The sequence below is a fragment of the Melospiza melodia genome, chromosome 18 (assembly GCF_035770615.1).
Source record: "Melospiza melodia melodia isolate bMelMel2 chromosome 18, bMelMel2.pri, whole genome shotgun sequence".
In the NCBI taxonomy this organism is placed as follows: Eukaryota; Metazoa; Chordata; class Aves; order Passeriformes; family Passerellidae; genus Melospiza; species Melospiza melodia.
This window is the reverse complement of record NC_086211.1, coordinates 3573087-3591128: the sequence shown is the minus strand read 5'-3', so window position 1 is coordinate 3591128 and position 18042 is coordinate 3573087. Positions and strand designations below refer to the sequence as shown.

At 44.2% G+C, this 18042-nt stretch overlaps 1 protein-coding gene across 1 annotated transcript in view; it reads left to right on the top strand.

Moving 5' to 3' along the window:
* The first annotated feature begins 1136 nt into the window (after positions 1-1136).
* The window catches only part of FOXK1 (forkhead box K1), a 55033-nt gene continuing 38127 nt past the window's right edge, over positions 1137-18042 (top strand). Inside the window, exon 1 of the mRNA XM_063171734.1 lies at positions 1137-1519. Within this exon, the coding sequence (XP_063027804.1) occupies positions 1137-1519 (383 nt within the window). The remainder of the gene's footprint in view (positions 1520-18042) is intronic.

The window sequence follows — 18042 nt, the reverse complement described above, 5'->3', positions numbered from 1 at the left end:
TATATAAAACCACTATATGATAATGTACATTCATATATGGGTGTATATATTTTTATATATAAACTCTACAAAAGGGCATTAAGGTGTTTTAAACCTCACATCTTTGTGGATGTGGGATGAATCTCCCCCTTGGCAAACAGTCCAGGGTTATTAAGGAAGCGTTCAAGGCAAGGTTGGATGTGGCTAGGAGCAACCTGGTCTAGTGGATGGTGTCCTTACCCATGGTAGGGGTGTGGAACCAGATAAGTTTTAGTGTCTCTTCTGATTCCATAGAGAGGCAGCAGAAGGCCACTGAACCTAGCTCGTGTCAGAGACCAGACCCCAGCCAGAGGATGGATGTGCCTGTGCCCCACAGAACACCTGGAGCAGGTTGGTTTGGGCTTGGGCTGTCTCTCCAGCACAGGGAGCTGTTTATGAGCTGGTTTGAAGAGAGCATCTTTGGTAGGAACTGCAGTGATAGGACAAGGAGTAATGGGTACAAAATGAAAAAATGGAAATTTATGTGAAATATTGGGAAGAAATTCTTCCCTTTGTGGGAGGTGAGGCACTGTCACAGAGTACCCAGAGCAGCTGTGGCGGCCCCATCGCTGGAAGTGTTCAACGCCAGGTTGGACAGGGCTTGGAGCCACCTGGCATCGTGGAAGGTGTCCCTGCCATGGCATGGGCAGGAACTGGGTGACCTTTAAACTCCCTCCAACCCAAACCATTCCGTGATTCCATGGAGAGGCAGCACGAGGCCGTTGAAGCGAGCCCATGTCAGTGACCAGAACCCCTGCCCGCAGAAAGCGCGGAGCGCACTGCCGTGCGGCGGGGTCAGCCCCGCGGCTCGGGGGTGCCGGTGCGGCGGTGCCGGGGCCGGCCCGGAGCGGTTAAACCGCCGGGAGCGCCGCGCCGGGGCCGCTCCCTCACACCTGCCCGAGCCGCGCTGCCCGCCCTGGCCCGCAGGCGGCGCCGCGCGCCCGCCGTTGCCGCCCCCGCCCCGCGCCCCGGACCGCGGCGGGGCGGCCGCGCCCGGCGGAGCTGCCGGGGGAGGCGGCGGCCGGCGCGGCTCCCGCCCCGCCCCGCGTCCCCGCCATCCCCGCCCCGCCGGCCCCGCCCCGGAGGCCGGCACGCTGGCTCGCTCGCTGCCGGGGAACATGGCCGAAGTCGGGGAGGACAGTAGCGGGGCGCGGGCTCTGCTGGCGCTGCGCTCGGCGCCCTGCAGCCCCGCCGCCGCGCCCCCTCCCGGGCCGCCGCCCCCGGCCGCGCCGCCCGCCGCCTGCACCGGGCCGGTGCTGGCGCGGCTGCAGGGCCGCGAGTTCGAGTTCCTCATGCGGCAGCCGGCCGTCACCATAGGCCGCAACTCCTCGCAGGGCTCGGTGGACGTCAACATGGGGCACTCCAGCTTCATCTCGCGGCGGCACCTGCAGCTCAGCTTCCAGGAGCCGCACTTCTACCTGCGCTGCCTCGGCAAGAACGGCGTCTTCGTGGACGGCGCCTTCCAGCGCCGCGGCGGCCCGGCCCTGCAGCTCCCGCCGCAGTGAGTGCCGGGGGCCGGGGGCGGCGGGGCCGGGCCCGCTCCGCAGGGCAGGAACGGCCCCGGCGGGCGGAGAGGGACCCTCTGTCCCGGGGAGGGGATGCGGGGCTGGGCGGAGCGGGGGCTCCTTCCAGGAGGGCACGGGGAGGGGTCCCTCGACCCACGGAGCAGGCGGTGAGCTGCCCGTGTGCTGTGCAGGGGATGTGTGTCTGCCAGGAGAAGAGCCTGGGGTGATGGTGAAGGTCCACAGCTGATGAAGGAAACAGGGGTCAAGGGTCCCCCTGCCCAGCAGGGGTCTCGGGGGATGGTGAGGGTCTGCCTCTGAACAAGGTGGAGGGCTTGAGATACCATTCCTCTGCTCACAGAGAGCCTTAGGGGGCACTGAAGGTCCCAACTTGAAGTTGGTTACAGTGGGTGAAGAACACTCGTCTGGGCTTGAGGTGCTGTTGAGGGACATCTGCCTGATGAGGTTCTGAGCATCAACATGGGATGTGCTCACCTGCCCAGCCTTGCTGCCATCTGTGGCTGAGAAAGAGGATGGTGTTCATTGGGACTGGGGCTGCTCCCTCTGAGAGAGCCGTGTCTAGAGGAAAAGTGTGAAGAAGTGTAAGCCCTTCACTGGAGGATGTCCCCCATGGTCATCATCCTCCATGCTTGCCTGCAGACACACTCATGTTCAACTGGTGGCTCTTAAGGGTTTCAGAAAGAGAAGAAGGAGAGACTCTCAGTGAGCTAAAACTTGTTACACCCAAGGCTTGTCTTCCTTGGAAGAGATCTAGTGGAAAAAGTTGGAAACCACTTTGCCAGAATTGCTTACTTAAGGGTTGGCAAGTTAGGTGTTGTTCTTGGTGTCTCTCTGGAGCAGCAGAAGAAAGGGAGTCAGGCCAGGCTGGGAGTGATGCTGCTCACCAGGACAGCAGGTGCCCAAGGGTGACTTTGCTTCCTTATGGAAGGGGAGAGGGGTGCAGAAGGGTTTGCTGTGCCACCAGGGTCTGTGCTCTGTTAATTCTCTTGCAGCAAGAAGAATGAGGTTGATGTTGTTCTATTTCTTCCTCTGCAAACATTGTTTATAGTTGCTGAGTGCTGTCCAGTGACTGCAGTGCTTCACCCCAGGGCAGCAGCGTGATAGGGGTGGGTGATGTAATTCCTGTGTGCATCTCCTCAGGTTGTTCCAGACTGACTGTGCCTAATGCCATCTCTGAGTGCACTGTAAAGGCAGGAGACTGGGGGTTGTTGTTTGTATAAAACATCTGTTTTCATCTGTCACTTTTGGCTTAGGTACTGTTTACCTCCAGCACCAGGGTCCTGGAGTTATCCCTCTCTCGCCAGCCTGTCGCTCAGGGGAGGTTTTTTAATTACTCATTTCCTCTGCAGGCTGCTTCATTTTGTACTTAGTAATTTACTTATAGCTCCCTAGCTGCTCACTCTCTGAGGCGTTTTGGTTTCTAACGTGTTTCATTTTCTAAAAGAGATGTCCTTTAGTGTCTGCTTAATTAATCTGGCTTTGTAAAACAAGACCACCCGAAGCCCTGGGCACTTCTGTTGTCGTTCCCTCTGGCTCTGGTATCTGTGCAAGCTCTCTGCTCCCTGTCATTCTGTTTTTTCACTTGGTTAATCATAAGCATTGTGACAGAAAACTATGTCAAACAGCAACCTCGTTGCTTATTTCTCTCCCCTTTGCTCCTGACTCCTGGAGTGGGAATGGCAACTTTCCTTCTGCGTTGCTTTAAAGGGAGGAGTTTAATGTACACTTCTGAACTCCACACAATAAGGCATCTTCATAGCTTGGCTGCTGGTTGAGCTACATAAATAAACTTCGTGCTCCTCCCTTTCTGACTTCTAGAGTAGGAAAATGTTTTGCATCAATCTAAAGGAATTTGCCCCCTTGCTTCTATCAGGTAAACAACGCCTTACTGGCCAGTCAAGGGTTTTTAACTCAGACCAGGAAAAAGAAAATCTTGTTGAGGCTTGGCACACAGAGTCTTGATTGAGGCTTGAAACTGTCTGCTGTTATCTCATTATCTCCACTCTTGAAAAATCAGGCAATTCTCTCCCAGTCACCCTCTCCACACACACACACACACACACACACACACACACACACACACACACACAAAAATCTGTCCCCAGTAAACACAAAGTGCCATTTCTTTCCTGTAGAGAAGCCTGTGTGCTTACTGCCAGCTAATGTTGTCAGAAGAAGGACAAAGTGAGGACAGGTTGTAAGTACACAGATTTTACACAATGTTTTCTGCATATTATGGTAACACTCCTGCTGTGTTTGATACAGCCACACCTTTTCCGTGTACCAGCAGAATGTACAGTTTATGTTCAATATCAGGATTTAGTGACCATTCCATCCAATGTTTTAGAGAGAAGTCCTTGTGATGTGGGGAGCTCTTACTGGCAATATTCTAAAAACCAGTTGTTTGTGTGGTTGTCCTCCCTTTCCCCCCCACACCTGTAAAGAATGGCAGAAATGTACAAAGTGCTGTTTTCTTTGGACCACTGCAGTCACTGCTGCTGTTACTTTACAAGCAAAGGAAATGCTTGTGCATCATGAGATCATGAATGGAAGCAGAGGGTTCCAGGAAAAAGTGTCTTTCAGTTGTAGTTCATACTATTCATCAAAAAATAGATGATGAGCTCATAAATTCTGTTTTCTGAGGTTCCTTCTCACTTTACTATTTCTGTGTAGAACTTCTCTTTTCTAAGTTTTCTACGTTTAGAAGTAATTCCTGAAATGTGTGGAGGATCTTGTCAGGAGGGCTTGGAAGGGAGGAAAGAGGGGGAGTTTGAGACCTCTCTTGAAGGGCTGTACTTACCTCCTGTCTCAACAGCCCTACTCAAAATCAAGGGCTTTTGAAAAGCTTTCTATCACTTCCTCCATCAACGTGGTGTGTGTGGATTCTCTGCTGTAACCAGGATTTTACTGCTGGGCAGGAGTATCGTATTCCACAGCTGTGTTGTTATGGGAGGTTGTATTTCACAGATGTGATGACATAACTATACAGTGTAATTAAACAGTAATAACCAACAAAGAGGACATTTCCTAGAGGTTAATGACAGTTAGGAGCAAAGTGGGTGAAAGTGGAGGGCCTATGGTACAGCTGAAGATCCTTAATCAGTTTAATTAATAAGTGCCACACTACAGCAGACATTACAAATATAAATCAAGATGAAATGATGGAAGTACTTTCATCAAAAATAAGTGCTTCAAATCAAATTAAGGATTTGTTAGAAGCTCTTTTTATAGCTTGTGATGTTTTTTTAGCTGTGCTGGTGGGAGCTGGAAATCTGTAGATAAATATCTGGGTATTTTTCTATAAGAAAGAGAGGAACTCAAATCTACCACGAGAATATGCACTAGGTTTTAAAAACTCTTGATATCAACAAAAGTGTGAGATAGAGCAGGAACCATTAAGTGCAGTATTTTTTTCCTGTTGAAAACAGTAATTTCTTCAAATTTATGGTGTGATCAGGTGTTTACAGGATCAGGTTAATGATGAATTATTAACTTGCTCTTTGTTTTTTTCAAATTTGACTCTGTTTTAAAAATAATTGGCAGTAATAAGTTAGACACTTCAGTAACTAAAATAAGCATTTGTTTAGTTATTTATTTATTTTGTCCCCCAGAACAGAAGGAGCTGTAGCAGTTGAAAGTTTAACTTGCTAACCTGAATTTTAAGTAGCTATGAGTCAGGTCTTCAGATGCTCCTAAATACAAAAGTTCTATTGACTAAACCTGCAAGTGTTGCTTGAGCATAGCCTGATAATAGCCCTTGAGCTTTTTGAACTGTGAGCTCAATAGATTCGAAAATGATGCTTGTCTAGGAATGTTTCATGGGATATTTGCTTATTGCTGCTGTGACCATTTAGAATTTTTGCAGTAGCATAATAAATGGAGCCTGAAGTTGGTGTTTTTAAGTGTAAATGAGTTCTTTCAGTATGAGGTTTCTAAGCATAAAAACAAGTTTTTAAACCTGTAGTTTTTTTAGCATTTTGGAAATAAATGGAAGAGCTTTTTTAGCTTGAGAATAAATTCAAGGGAAGTAAATATATGGATGTAGGAAATCAAATTAAAACACTGAGTTAAAATAAAAACGTTATGTATATATGCCCCATAATAAATTGAAAACTTACCACGCATGTCAAGTTTTATTAAGAGCATGCTGCTTTATTTATAATAGGATTTTTCTAGGTGCTCAATAAACTTGACAAAAATAAATAGTCCAATACTCTGACCACACACCAAGGTGCTGATCCTGCAGAATTTTACACGTGCATTAATCTTTCCATATGGTGAGTACACGAGTTCCCTTTGGTGTTTGGGTAGTGGGGGTGTCTCAGCAACCAGAAAATGGAGAATTGGATCCAATTTTTAAGGGATGTGGCTGCACAGTCTGACAGCCAGAAACTCCAGGCACTAATTCGAGTTTTGAAAGATGCCGTATTCTGGGGAGATGGAGATGTGCACGGTGCAGTGCAGTGTTTTGGTGAGCTCGCTGTGGTTGGAGCGATGCCATCACGGTGGGCACGAGCGAGGGCAGGGTGTCCTTACAGCTGGGGGCAGCTGCACACCCTGTGTGCACACCAAGGAAGCGCTGTGACCACAGAACCACCACTGCAGAACTAGTTGTTTCTGAAGTGCTGCATATGTATGTTGTCTCTGGTAACTCCTCAGGTAGTTTTGCTTTTTAAATATTGCATTGTCTGCATTTGCAGCAATTTTCGTGTTTTTGTTCTTTGTTTGAAATACGTTGTTTGCCGTGCTACAGCTTGTGGATGGTGGTTTTACTCTTGCTGGAAACCCTTTAAAGATTTGCTTTCTTAGTGCTTCATCTTGTATTTTTCATGCTTTTACTTAATTTCAAAGACTGTCTTTGAGAACAGGTTTTTTTGTTGCACAGCAAGATGTGATAAAGGATTACCTGATTTTAATTATGGAATTCATGTCAAGTAATAATTTTTGGCTAAGCAGCTCAATTTGTCATGACTTATATTAAACGTTTAAGGGAAAGTTTCTCTCATGTGAAACTGCTGCTCAATTTGTTGATTCAAAAATAGCTGCGCTGTAAGTCAGGTTGTGAATATAAACTAAGGTTATGCAAAACTCAGTGTATGTCCTTATGGATTCTTTTAAACCAGGCTTGGTTCAGCTTAGCTGATGTGTTGATTACGAAAAGATTAATCTAATGAGAACATGCCACACTTGTCTTGTACAGTTTTGTGTGGAGTCTCAGCTATAAAGTCATAAATGTGGATTCAAGTTGTGCTGGTGTAACTTCTTTGTGCTAGCAAGCATTTAATCATGGCATATATCCTTAGGTGACTGTGGGTTCCTTCCTGTGGGTACTGTTTTGTTTTCATATCAATCTAGAGGATGAATGAGTGTGAAAGTTTTTGCTTTCTGAAAATGGGGAATAAAAATTATGAAATCTGTAGTAATTCATATCCAAGTTATTTTGGTGCCAACTGTGTGAGCATACTCACAGTAGAGCATCTGTCCTGGTAACAAATCAAAATAATGCTGTTTGCTTTGTTTTTTACCCTCCCTCTCCAGAAAACGTGATAGGCAGCCTTGCACTGAATAACTGAGGGCATAAATGACAAGCAGATTGATGTGCCTGTTGTCTTTGTCAGCAAGCTCCCAGTCACTGCTCCACTGGCCATTTGGCACCAGAGCCGTTCTGTGCGACACCAAATTCTCTCTCTCGGTGTTGCAGTTTCCTGGAGGAGTGGATGTGGCAACAGGATGTTGGTAGAGAAGAGGGAACTACTTGAATTTGCCACTTATGCCATGCAAATAAAGGCTTATTGCTGGCCCAGGTGTGGTAATGAGTGTCTGTTATCGAGAGGAGTTTGTGCAGGGATGTCAGAGAGCAGAGCCAGCGAGGGTTTGGGGCTGCTCTGTCACAGCCTGGGGTGACACAGGGGACACAGGCTGGTGAGGTGCTTGTTAAACCACTCAGAGAGCTGACAGTTCCCTCCAGCTGGCTTTCCTGTTCTGGGGGGATCTCTGCTAGCACTCAGCTCCGTATCAGCTCCTCTGGCATGTGGTGATTTACTGAGTTCCTTCCAGCTCAGCGTCTGAGCGGGGTCTGGGTGTTCTGCCATCAGAGCCGAGGGGCTCCGTCTCCAGAAATGCTTCACAGACCAACTTCATCTCACTGCTGGTTGGATGTGGATGAGACAGCTTTCCTTTCCAATCCAAGTGGAATTGTGGTTAAAAAAAGAAAAATCATGTGCTTTGGAGTTGGTGATGTTAATGAAAAGGGAGAAAATTTCTCCTTTGCTTTTAGTACAGATTCTTTCATTTCCTTTTCTTTAATAGCTGTCCAGAGCACAGAGGCTTCTCTCACATGTAGCCATGCCCAACACCAGCTTTGCTTCATTATCCTTGGTTCAGTCCCTGTACATCCAGGAGTTTCCTGAGGTTGAAAGACTCATGACTGAGATATCCACTGTAAAGAAAGAATATCCACTGTAAAGAAAGAATATCCACAGGGTATTGGGTACTGAAGGTCTTTGTTCTCTTACAGTTGAATATGCTTTGCAGCAAATGCCTAAGAAGTCCCCTGAGCTTGTACAGTGTTTTCTGACAGGTAAACTTAGGTTAAAATGTTGTTTTATGCATCTGAAATGGCTGATGGGCTCTGACTGCAAAACTGAAATCAGAAAAAATGTGAAGGTGTCATTTTTGCAGTGATTTTTTTTCTTTGACAAATTTGCAAGATGAAAAAGCTGAAGTATTTTTTTTCTGTCTCCTGAATGTGGGCTATGGAAAGGCATCTTGATGTACTTCCAGACGTGGTTAATCGACTAATTGTGAGTACAAATTATTGTCTGGTCTTAATGCATTCACTTCAGTCAATAATTCAGTATTAATCACTGAACTGTTGTTTCAAGTATTTATAAGTCTCCCTATTTCAGTTGACTGCAGACTCCTCATAAAGGCAGATTGATGAGATGCTTATAGAGCAGATGAATTTTTCCCTTAAGTAAATGTGAGTGAAAATTTCCATCCAATTGTATATTCTTTGTTTTCATAGTACAAATACAGTTTTACTAATGTCTATTCACTCTTGTACACAAATGTTTTTTGCTAGTAATTCACATCTTTGGTTTCTTCAGAACAGCTCCGTAAATGCATGTGTGCATTCCTTCTGCATGGCACTTAATTTTTATGAAATACATATTTTATTGGACAGTAAAACATTTAAGTATCTTAATGGCCTAATTAATACTCTGTATCCACTTCTGTCATGTGTATTTTGCTCTTCATTATCCTTCTGCTCCTTTTTTCATGTCCTCCTGCATTTTTTATCATAAAAATTTCAAGCAGTCTTGAGAGAGTAGTCTATTACAAGGCTGTTCTTTGAATATTCAGCAACTCTAAGATTTGATTGATAGTCCCTTTCCTCCCATCCTGTCTATTTTTAGTAACTTAAAAGCGAGTTTAATTTCTTGGGTTGTCCTTTGTTGTGCGTGTGCAATTTACTTTGGTGGTTTTCCTCCCTCCTTTAAATGTACCAGATATGTAATTTTCATGTTCTTTGAGGACATCTTGACAGTTGGGGAGAAATAATGTACAAGTTAATTAGGAACTCTGCCTTAGCTGAAGGAGCAAAGATGGACAGTCTTTGTCTGGTTCTGTTAATATATGCTGTGTGATTAGGATAGGAGGAGAAGTGGAAGGAAACTTTAAGCACATTGTTACCACTTATTATCCTGCCCCAGGAATCTTCCAGCATAAGAGCCTGATTTCATGTGCAAGTACAATCCTCTCCAGCTTTCAGGACAGAATGAGGAGACAAAAAGCCTTGCAGAGGTGGTGTAAGCACTGTGGAAAAGGACATCCCTCCCCCTCTCTCTGAAATACAACCTTGGAGCTGTACCCCTTTTTTCTGCTTCGTGCCACTTCAAGGAGAGCCTTGGGAAATCTTCCCACACAAACTGTTTTAATCTTCTATCTCCCTTTAGGCCACATACAGCAGCCACCAACAGTTTGTCTAAGCAGGACTGGACTCCCTGCAGAGCCAGTTTGTGCACTTGCTAAAGGAATTGTTCTTGAGCAACTTCAGGCCTTTCCTCTCTCGAGGGCATAAGAACTCTGGACTCTTACATGCTCGGAATCCTGATTGTGTGGGAGGAGGAAAGGACTAGAAACAGAAAGCAAATTTTGTCTCTACCTGATGGGTAGGCCAAAAACGATTTTGGTTTTCATGTTCAGTTTGAGCATAGCCCAAGCCAGTAAGAGTAGGCTCTTGGTGTGGGAGATGTTCCAACTGCTATTTATTTATTGATCTCATTCCTTTTTGTGATTGTCTCATGGCTGCTGTAACGTGGTGCTGGTGGCTGCCTGCCCACCGTGTGTAAAGGGTGTTGGCTCTCAACAAGCCTGGCAATTGGGTGGCTTTGCCTCCTTCTGCCTTGTCCATTCAGCTGGATAATTACTATAGCTCTTCTTTTCCCATCTCTCCCTCAGACACTGTCTAATGAGACAAGATAATGAAACTGTTTTAGTCCTGGGAAGACCTGCAAAGGAAGTCAAAGGCTGGCACATGCTTTGCTGCTAATGCCTTTATGGAATATTAAGGCAAGCACTGAAGTTTCCTTCAGGCATAGGAATTCCTAGGAGAAAATTCCTGATGGCCAGTGGTTCAGTAAAAGAGCTGCTATCATTTTTTGTGTGTATGTTGTGTAAACAAAGCATATGCAGACTGGCTGTTGAAAATAGGCACAATCCAGTAGTTTAGACTTGCACATCATCTGTTTACAATTGTGTAAAAATCGCTGCAAACAGCCACAGGATGAAGTTGGGAAACAAGTTTGTTTTGGTGGATATTGATTCTGAATGTGAGGTCTCTTGTCACAAAGTGAGTACCTCCTCTTCTCCAAGAGACTGCAGTTTCTTCTCAGTTTCTTCCTGCTTTGTTCTCTATTGCAAGAATGAGAATTCCTGTTAAAATCCTATAGCAGAAAATGGCCAGAATTCTGTTCCCCAAAAAGCTGATACTGCAAACTGTGAAGTTCATATAAATCTTCCACGTAAGGTACATCCACTAAAGTGTTTCCCTAATTCTGTATATTCTCCTGAAGCAAAGGGAGCATTAAACTATGCCATTAATATGACAAGATAACGCTCTAAAATTTTTGTAGTTTAAAAATAATGAAACCACTGGGGTGACAACTTCCACATGTGCTGTGTTTTGCAAGAGTCATTGTCACTACAGTTGGTTAAACTCTTTTCAAGGACTAAACCCCTCAGCACAGTTTTATTGCCAGAATTTAAAATATCTTAGAAATCTTGTGATTGTTTTTATTATTTGCAATCTTAACCACGTCCTGCTAGGTGGTCTTTCACAAGCCAATTCAGTACATCATCATCATCTGAATCATAGTAAAATTATTCTCTTTCTTAGTAGGAGGGAAGGTTGTGCCTGGGATTCTCTTTTATCCTTCATTTTAAATGTCAGTATTTGGAAGGATGCAGGTGGATGTCACTTTGTAGACACTTGTGTAAGAGACTGTTGCCCCAAATGTTTATTTGGCTCTGAGTCTAGAAGTTGTCAGCTTTTAAAACATTTAAACTACCCTCAGAGCTGTTTTAAAACAGTAATCCTGGCTTCCTCTACTGGGTATTGAATGGATTGTGAAATGTCTTCAGAGGGAGTGGAAGGGACTTATGTGAACATTTTGCAAAGTTTTAACTCCATATGGGTAGTTTTTTATAACATACATAAATAGTACATTAGCTTTTCCAAATCACTTTCTAAATTAACTGAACCAGCCTCAAAGGAAAATACATCACAGTCATGCTCTGCGTGTTCGAGCCCTCTCAGAGAGCCTGATTGAATTCAAAGGTTAGTACCATCCCACACACAGGCTTTTTCTGGCATATATATGTGGAAATTAGGAGGTTTTTCCTGAGCTTTACTGAGGTGATTTTGTTTTGCACAGCCTTTCCTAATGTGTTTATAGCTAGTTCCCTGGCTTTGGAAGGGTGAGTGTGCTAAATGACTTGTGTGAGACCTTTCAAGGTATTGGGCTAGCTACTTGATAGCAAACCCTGCTATGATGAATGGCCCATTAGAAGAAAGTTGATGGCATTGTAAATGAGATTTTACATGAGAATCAAACTGCTCTAGTGTATCCAGCAAAGATGCTGAAACAAGTGCCTCTCTCTGGAAAGGTTATTAGGAGATTTTTATGAACTGCTATTTTAAAGCAGTTAATTTCCCCTTATTCTCCAGGGTGCAAAAATTCCCCAAGAATCTGGATGCTTGTAGTAATAAGGAGGGGTCTTCTCGAGGAAATGGGAGTTAGGATGAAAATGGGGGTAGCATTGAAGTTGGCCAGGCTTGTGTGGTGAAAGGGGCAGGATCTGCAGCCAGCTGAAAGTTCCATGGCAGTTAAGCAAAGGTTTAAAATTCTTGGTATTGAGTGAGGTATGGAAATGAATAACCAGTGCTTCTTGTAGAGGCCAACTGTGGCCCTGCAGTTAGTTCCATTCTGTCAGTACATATTTAATTCTAGGTGTACTGTTTAATTTCTTATTGAAAACAGAACTCTGTGTAGAAGCTGGTATAGGGAAGTTCCTCTGAACGTGGGTGCAGATGGGGCTTTTTTTTGGCACTGAGGTAGGTGTTAATTGTGGTTTATGATTGAGGGGGAAACATAGTTGAGTGCTTCTGCCAAGATGAGCAAAGAAGGAAAATAGTTAATATTGACCTTTTTCATTTTAACCAAGATCAGTGGGACCAGCAGAGGCTTGGAAAGACTCTCAGAAGGGCTCTTGAATTTCACAGAAGGAGGGAAGGAATGAGAGGTGGTGGTGGAGGCTGAGTCACTCTTGTGGTCTCTGCTGTGGTAGAATGGAAGCCAGACATAGGCTCTTATCTTAAGGTTTATCTTGGAGCAGGGAAAAATTGAGTGTGAATGGGGGCTAGGCAGCCTTTTCTGGTTCACTGCAGCAGAAAATGGGTACATGTGTGTGTGTTCCAGAGCTGGTGCTGAGTGTTTCTGTGCCATCTCTGGAGAGCAGTGTCGGACTCACTGCCTGGTGCTGCCATTGTAGCCACAGTCCAGGAGCCTTGGAGCAGCCAGGGGCTACGTGTTGTGATTGGGACTGGGAGCTGTGCTTTGGCAGAGCTCCCTTAGGACTGGGGAAAGTGGGAAATGAGGAATCCTACACGTCAGACCTCTGAGCCCTTGCAAGGGCTGAGCAAAACGTGTTCCTGACCCAAGGCTGTGCAGTGTCTGCCATTTCAGCCTTACAGTGCAGAACTTGATGTCTGAGGAAGGATCAGTGCAGGATGAGGTGGCCAGGGCAGAACTCAGAATTAAATGTCATCCTGCATTGTTTCATAAGAGTTGCCTTTCATTGTGCACTTGAATTTACTTCGTGGGTCACTAGTTACCATGGGGGTGGATGGACTAACCTTGTTTATCACTGTGCTGTGTTTTTCCAATACCATAAAACCTAGGATGCTGTCAAGCACACACTTGAAGTATATTTATCTCCATGGAGTGCTTTTCTCTTTGAAACTTCTGTTCCACTCCACAGTCCTGCCAATTTGATGTGTACTTCAGCTTTGTTTAATGGCTGTTATCTGGTAGGGTTGGGATTTAGTTTTGCTTTGGCATTTTTCCCTTGAAACATTGCATTGGGATCTAAAATGAAGCTGCTTTAGAACTGAACACTCAGATATGATATTTGTTTTTAGCAGTGTTGTTAGAGTGACAACCATATAAACAAAGCTCTGTGTCCTCTGAATAAGCCCCAAACTTTTGGGAATGAAGAGTCCTCCAGGGCTGTGTGGAGATGCTGCCTTAAGACACATCTCAGCTCTTAGTCATAGTAGGAGTGAGAAGTGTGATGTTGATTCTTCCAGGATGGACACTGGCTGAACAGGACTGAAATCCCCATTTCCTTGCAGCCTATTTTAGAGTTCCATAGAGGCCAGTAATGACTAGAAGTTGTTCAGGAGTGTTTGAAGTGTAGAGCTACTTATTCTGTCACCCAGTCTAAACAGCTGCCCAACCCCATGATAAACGTGGTTAAAATCCCTGGAGAGAGATCCTGTAAATCCTAAATACACGTTTACCACATGAGCAAGGTGGGCTGCACTTGTAGAGAGAAACAATTGATCCTGCTGCCCCTGTGTTGATGTTTGTGGCTCCAGCATGTGTGGTAAGCAGGAGAGCAGGAGAGGAGTTAATTTTAGCTTGATTAGCAACACAGAAGGGAATCAAGATGACTGTTGTAAATCGCAGTGGGATGAGATCAATGAGGGTAGTTTATTTCCATGCATCTGAGTGGGTGTTCTAAGCAATTTAATTTTTGCTTTTTTGTTTGTTTTTAAGAGAACCAAGAATGTTAATGCATTTAGTCCTTGAAATCCTTCCGTGGCTGCAGTCCTGGATACTTTAATGTCGTTGCATGGTCATTGCTTTAAACGAGCACCAGGTGCTTGTGTGCTGTTCCCCAGCAGCTCTTTGTTTCTCTGCTCTCTGTTACCTGGCTCAGCAGCAAGTGGCCAGTGATTCTCAGTACTGCACTCTCCATTTTTCTCCTACTCACCTTTGTTTATATTCTGGAGCATGTTCCCAACTGTTTATGATTAAACATTGCTCAAACAGCCAGGGTAAGATTTATTGACACAAAGGAGGCTGGGAGGAGGGAGTGGCTGGCTGGTCATCTGTGTCTACTTGCAGCTGATAGTGATGTTATTGACGTTGTCCACGTGTCTGTGCAATGGCCCTGGTGTGTCCCAGAGGCTGCTGGCCAAAATCACTGCCAGGGGCCTGATCCCTGGCAGCACAGCCTTTTTCCCTTTGTGTGACACAGTAAAAGCTCGAGCAAGGCGGTTTGTGTAGGTGATGCACTCCTCTCTCTTCAGCTTGGCCTTCTAGAAACACCCCTTGGCTCTTGAGGAGGGCATCTCTATTCTTCTCTTGGTGGGAGAGGCTTGCTGGTCTCCACAGAGAGAAGTCGGGATTTGAAACATGCTAAAGGGGGTGTGACCTACGGGAGTTTTAAGTGGTAATCCTTTTAAAAAAGACATCTTGAAAAACAATGCGGTTATATGGAAGATTGGAAAGTCAGTATTATTTAGGAAAATAAATTAAAATACAGAAATATTAGAGTCAAAAAGAAACTGATTTCATTATAAAAAATGCCTTTTTGGAACTAAAACAATTTGTTTCCTGGCCCCTCTTAGCTATGTACAAACCAGATAACTATTTAGCTTTTGGAGTGTCTATATGTAGCATGTTAAGTTCTGGTTATTTATTTTCAAGTCACAGATACTGATAATTTTTAAGTTTTAGGAAAAAAAAATAAAACATAATATTGACAAAATAGTAAAAAATCAACACATTGATCAGCCTAACATGGAAAGGGATTCTTGCACTTCTAAGATTTGATTATACAAATGAGATACACACACGTGTTGCACGTAATTTACGTTTTCTCTGAAGATAAATATTTCTTGGCTGGTACAGAAATGGTTAAGATAGGATCTAGACCTCCACAGGTTGGAATACCTGATTAGAGCAGCCATGGTATATGGGCTGTTGTGTGTTATATAAAGTCTCTTAACTCTCCTTATTTTTATGTATACAACCACACACACAACAAAATAACATAATAGGCTTGCTGTGTGTTACAGATGGTATCAGGCATCTGCAGTGCTGATAGTGAAACTTTCTGGTGCAGGCAGCCAACTTCATTTAAATAAAAGCCTCGTCTGCTCTTTGTGCCAGCCCACTTCTTCGGTGGCAAACTTTCATATCAGGTTTTTGATGTCAGGCCACTCGTTCTGACACATAAAACACCTCCCTGTTCCCAGGCTTCAAAATAAACAGCAGCTTTATGGTTAATTTTAGCCTTTAAGGACATCTTACTAAATGTTCTCTGCAGGTCTGTTAACACCCCTGGGAATGCAACTGCAGGGCTTTTCAGCACTGAAAAGCTGAAAGGCAGAATAAATGAGAGGGTGGAATTGTCTGGCAGAGTGTGGTGCTGGGTGAAGATGTGGTTTGCCATATGACACACAGAAAAAAAATTCACTGTAACTTAACTGTGCTCAGAGACATGAAGTTGTTTATAGTAAGGACTAGACAGCAGAACAGAGCAGCTTCTGTAATGCTGTGCTGGAAGTGGGGCCAGAATTCACCCTGGGGAGCCTTTAATAAAAATAATCAAACAAAACCCCTACCCAATATTGATCAAAAGGTAGACGTCATTGATGCAGATTAATTTATTTTGATCTGAAAGCTGATTTTTGTGGGTGTAGGCAAGACCTGAGGCTCCTACATTTAGCACCTTGGCAGACTTGAGGTAGCTCTTCCCTGGCTGTACTCCATGAAATCTGCCCTACGTGCTGCTGACCTGCAGTGTGCTGGTGTGCAAAGCAACAGGAGCACTTGGGAAGGGAGCAGGAATTTGTGTTCTGATAGCCAGCCCTGTGCCCAGTGCTCCTGCTTTGGAATGAATGGCATATTTTGAAGCTGACTCCAATGTTTTGAAATGTGAAGCTGAGGGAGGTACAATTACAGCACCACCTCTTTGTTTCTCTCTGCCCAGTGGATGGGCACCCAGTAATAACCATGTTGTGTTGTCATCAGTATTTCAGAGGTGACTTTTGTGGTGGGCTTCAACACCCTTCACCTTAATGGTGTTGTCATAAAAGCCTACTAATTACATTATTTTGATTATACCGTGGTTTCTGACATCAGCATGCTCATAATTTGTCTGGAAATAATTGTCAAGATTTTTCTGGATCAATTTTAATAGAAGTTTTAGTAGTTGAGGCTTTTTATGTTTTAAAAAGATAAGTGAATCAATCCTAGTCAGGTGTGGATTGAGTTTGTAAATAACTGGTCATAGTGATGGTATTTTGAGAATACCCTTCAGCTTTTTTTGCAGACAGTAAGGTGAATGAACAGACACTTAGGGCTGGCTTATAGTTGCTGCTGAAAAACTTTCAGAAAATTCATTTTTGAAAATGCACATTCCTGACCATTTGCACTTTGATGGCTCTCTGGAGAAGACTGGAGCAGCTTCTAGTTGGGGTTATTTTGGCTTTGGGATGAGCAGGATTATTACAAGATGCATCCTGCCAAGCTGAGGATAGTGGAATCTGGAGAAAACCTGTCGATAATGGTAATTCTTCAGGCAGGGTGGCAACTTTAGAGGGAGCCTCCTGCTATTCCTGCTGGCTCTCCATTAGCAGATTGAAACACCCTTCTCAGCAGTTCTGGCAGTTTCTCCCCTGCTCTTCTGTGAGCTGCTATTTTGATACTCCATGAATTTATTCCCTGACCTTGTTGCAGTGTTTCATTACACTGAAGAAGTAGCACCTATAATATCTTACCTGGTTTGCTCTTTTTTTCTCTTTTCTGTGCTGTTTTACTCAAAGGGGAGAATCTGAAAGTGAAGCTGTGCTTGATGTCTCAAATAATTTTCAAAGAGTGAAATCAGAACATTAATAAAGAGATGTAAGGAATGTAAAATAAAGACATATATACAAAAATACAGCTCTTGAATCTTCACTGCTAATTCTCCAGTGTGAAGCAGCCTCCAATGTTCTCACTTGAATGAAAAATTAACTCAATTTATCCATTAGCTCTCTGACAGCAATTGAAAGGGTTGCTAAAAAAGATAAGAAAATGTGGGAAAGATGTGTAGAATAAAATGACTGTTGAATCTTCACAGCACGATATCTACAGAGCAAACCCTCCTAAAGGTTTTACTTTTAGCATCCATTTGTTGGAGCCTAAAACCAAAATGCTCATCATCTTCTGCGTGCTTTGAAGAAGATAATATATGAACCAAACCAGCATTTTGTAGTTCTTTGGCTTGTGCTTCTGGGATCTCTCTTCCTTTTTAGCTCTTCTTACCAGCCTGGGGGTGTTTATGCTCCTTCCCCCCCAGCACCTGCTTGGCTGAGTTTCACTCCCTGCCTTTTCCTGGGCTGCGCAGTGCAGTGCTGCTGTCAGGGGATGTCTGCAGGGACTCAGGGATCACAGATATTTTCTCTGTACATCTGTGTGTGTGCCTGCTGCTGGCAGGGAGAAGAATCCCAGAGTCTGGCCAAACTTTGCTGTGAGCTTTGCTGTCTTCAAAAGGAGTCTGCTAAAATACCTTCTTGAAAATCTGCCTCTGTGTGGAAGTGTTTCTCAATTTGTTTGAACCTTGATGAAATGGCATAGAGGGAAGCCCTGTGCTACTGTGCTCAATAGAAACATTCATTACAGCTAATTTACTTGGTGCTTTTAAGAGATGCAGCTATTCATAAGTTGTGGTTTTGCCTGATGCTGCTGGTAGTATTTGTTTTAAGTAGATACACTTGCCTGCACACGCTCTTTGCCCATCTCAAATCTTGTCTGGCTGTGTTGGGTACCTGGTTTTAAGCTTGGTGATCTGCAGTGTTAGGCAAATCCCAGTGTAACCTGGGTGCCTTCTCATTAAGGGAAAAAACCCTTTATTGTGCATGCAATTCCAGCTAAACAGTAAC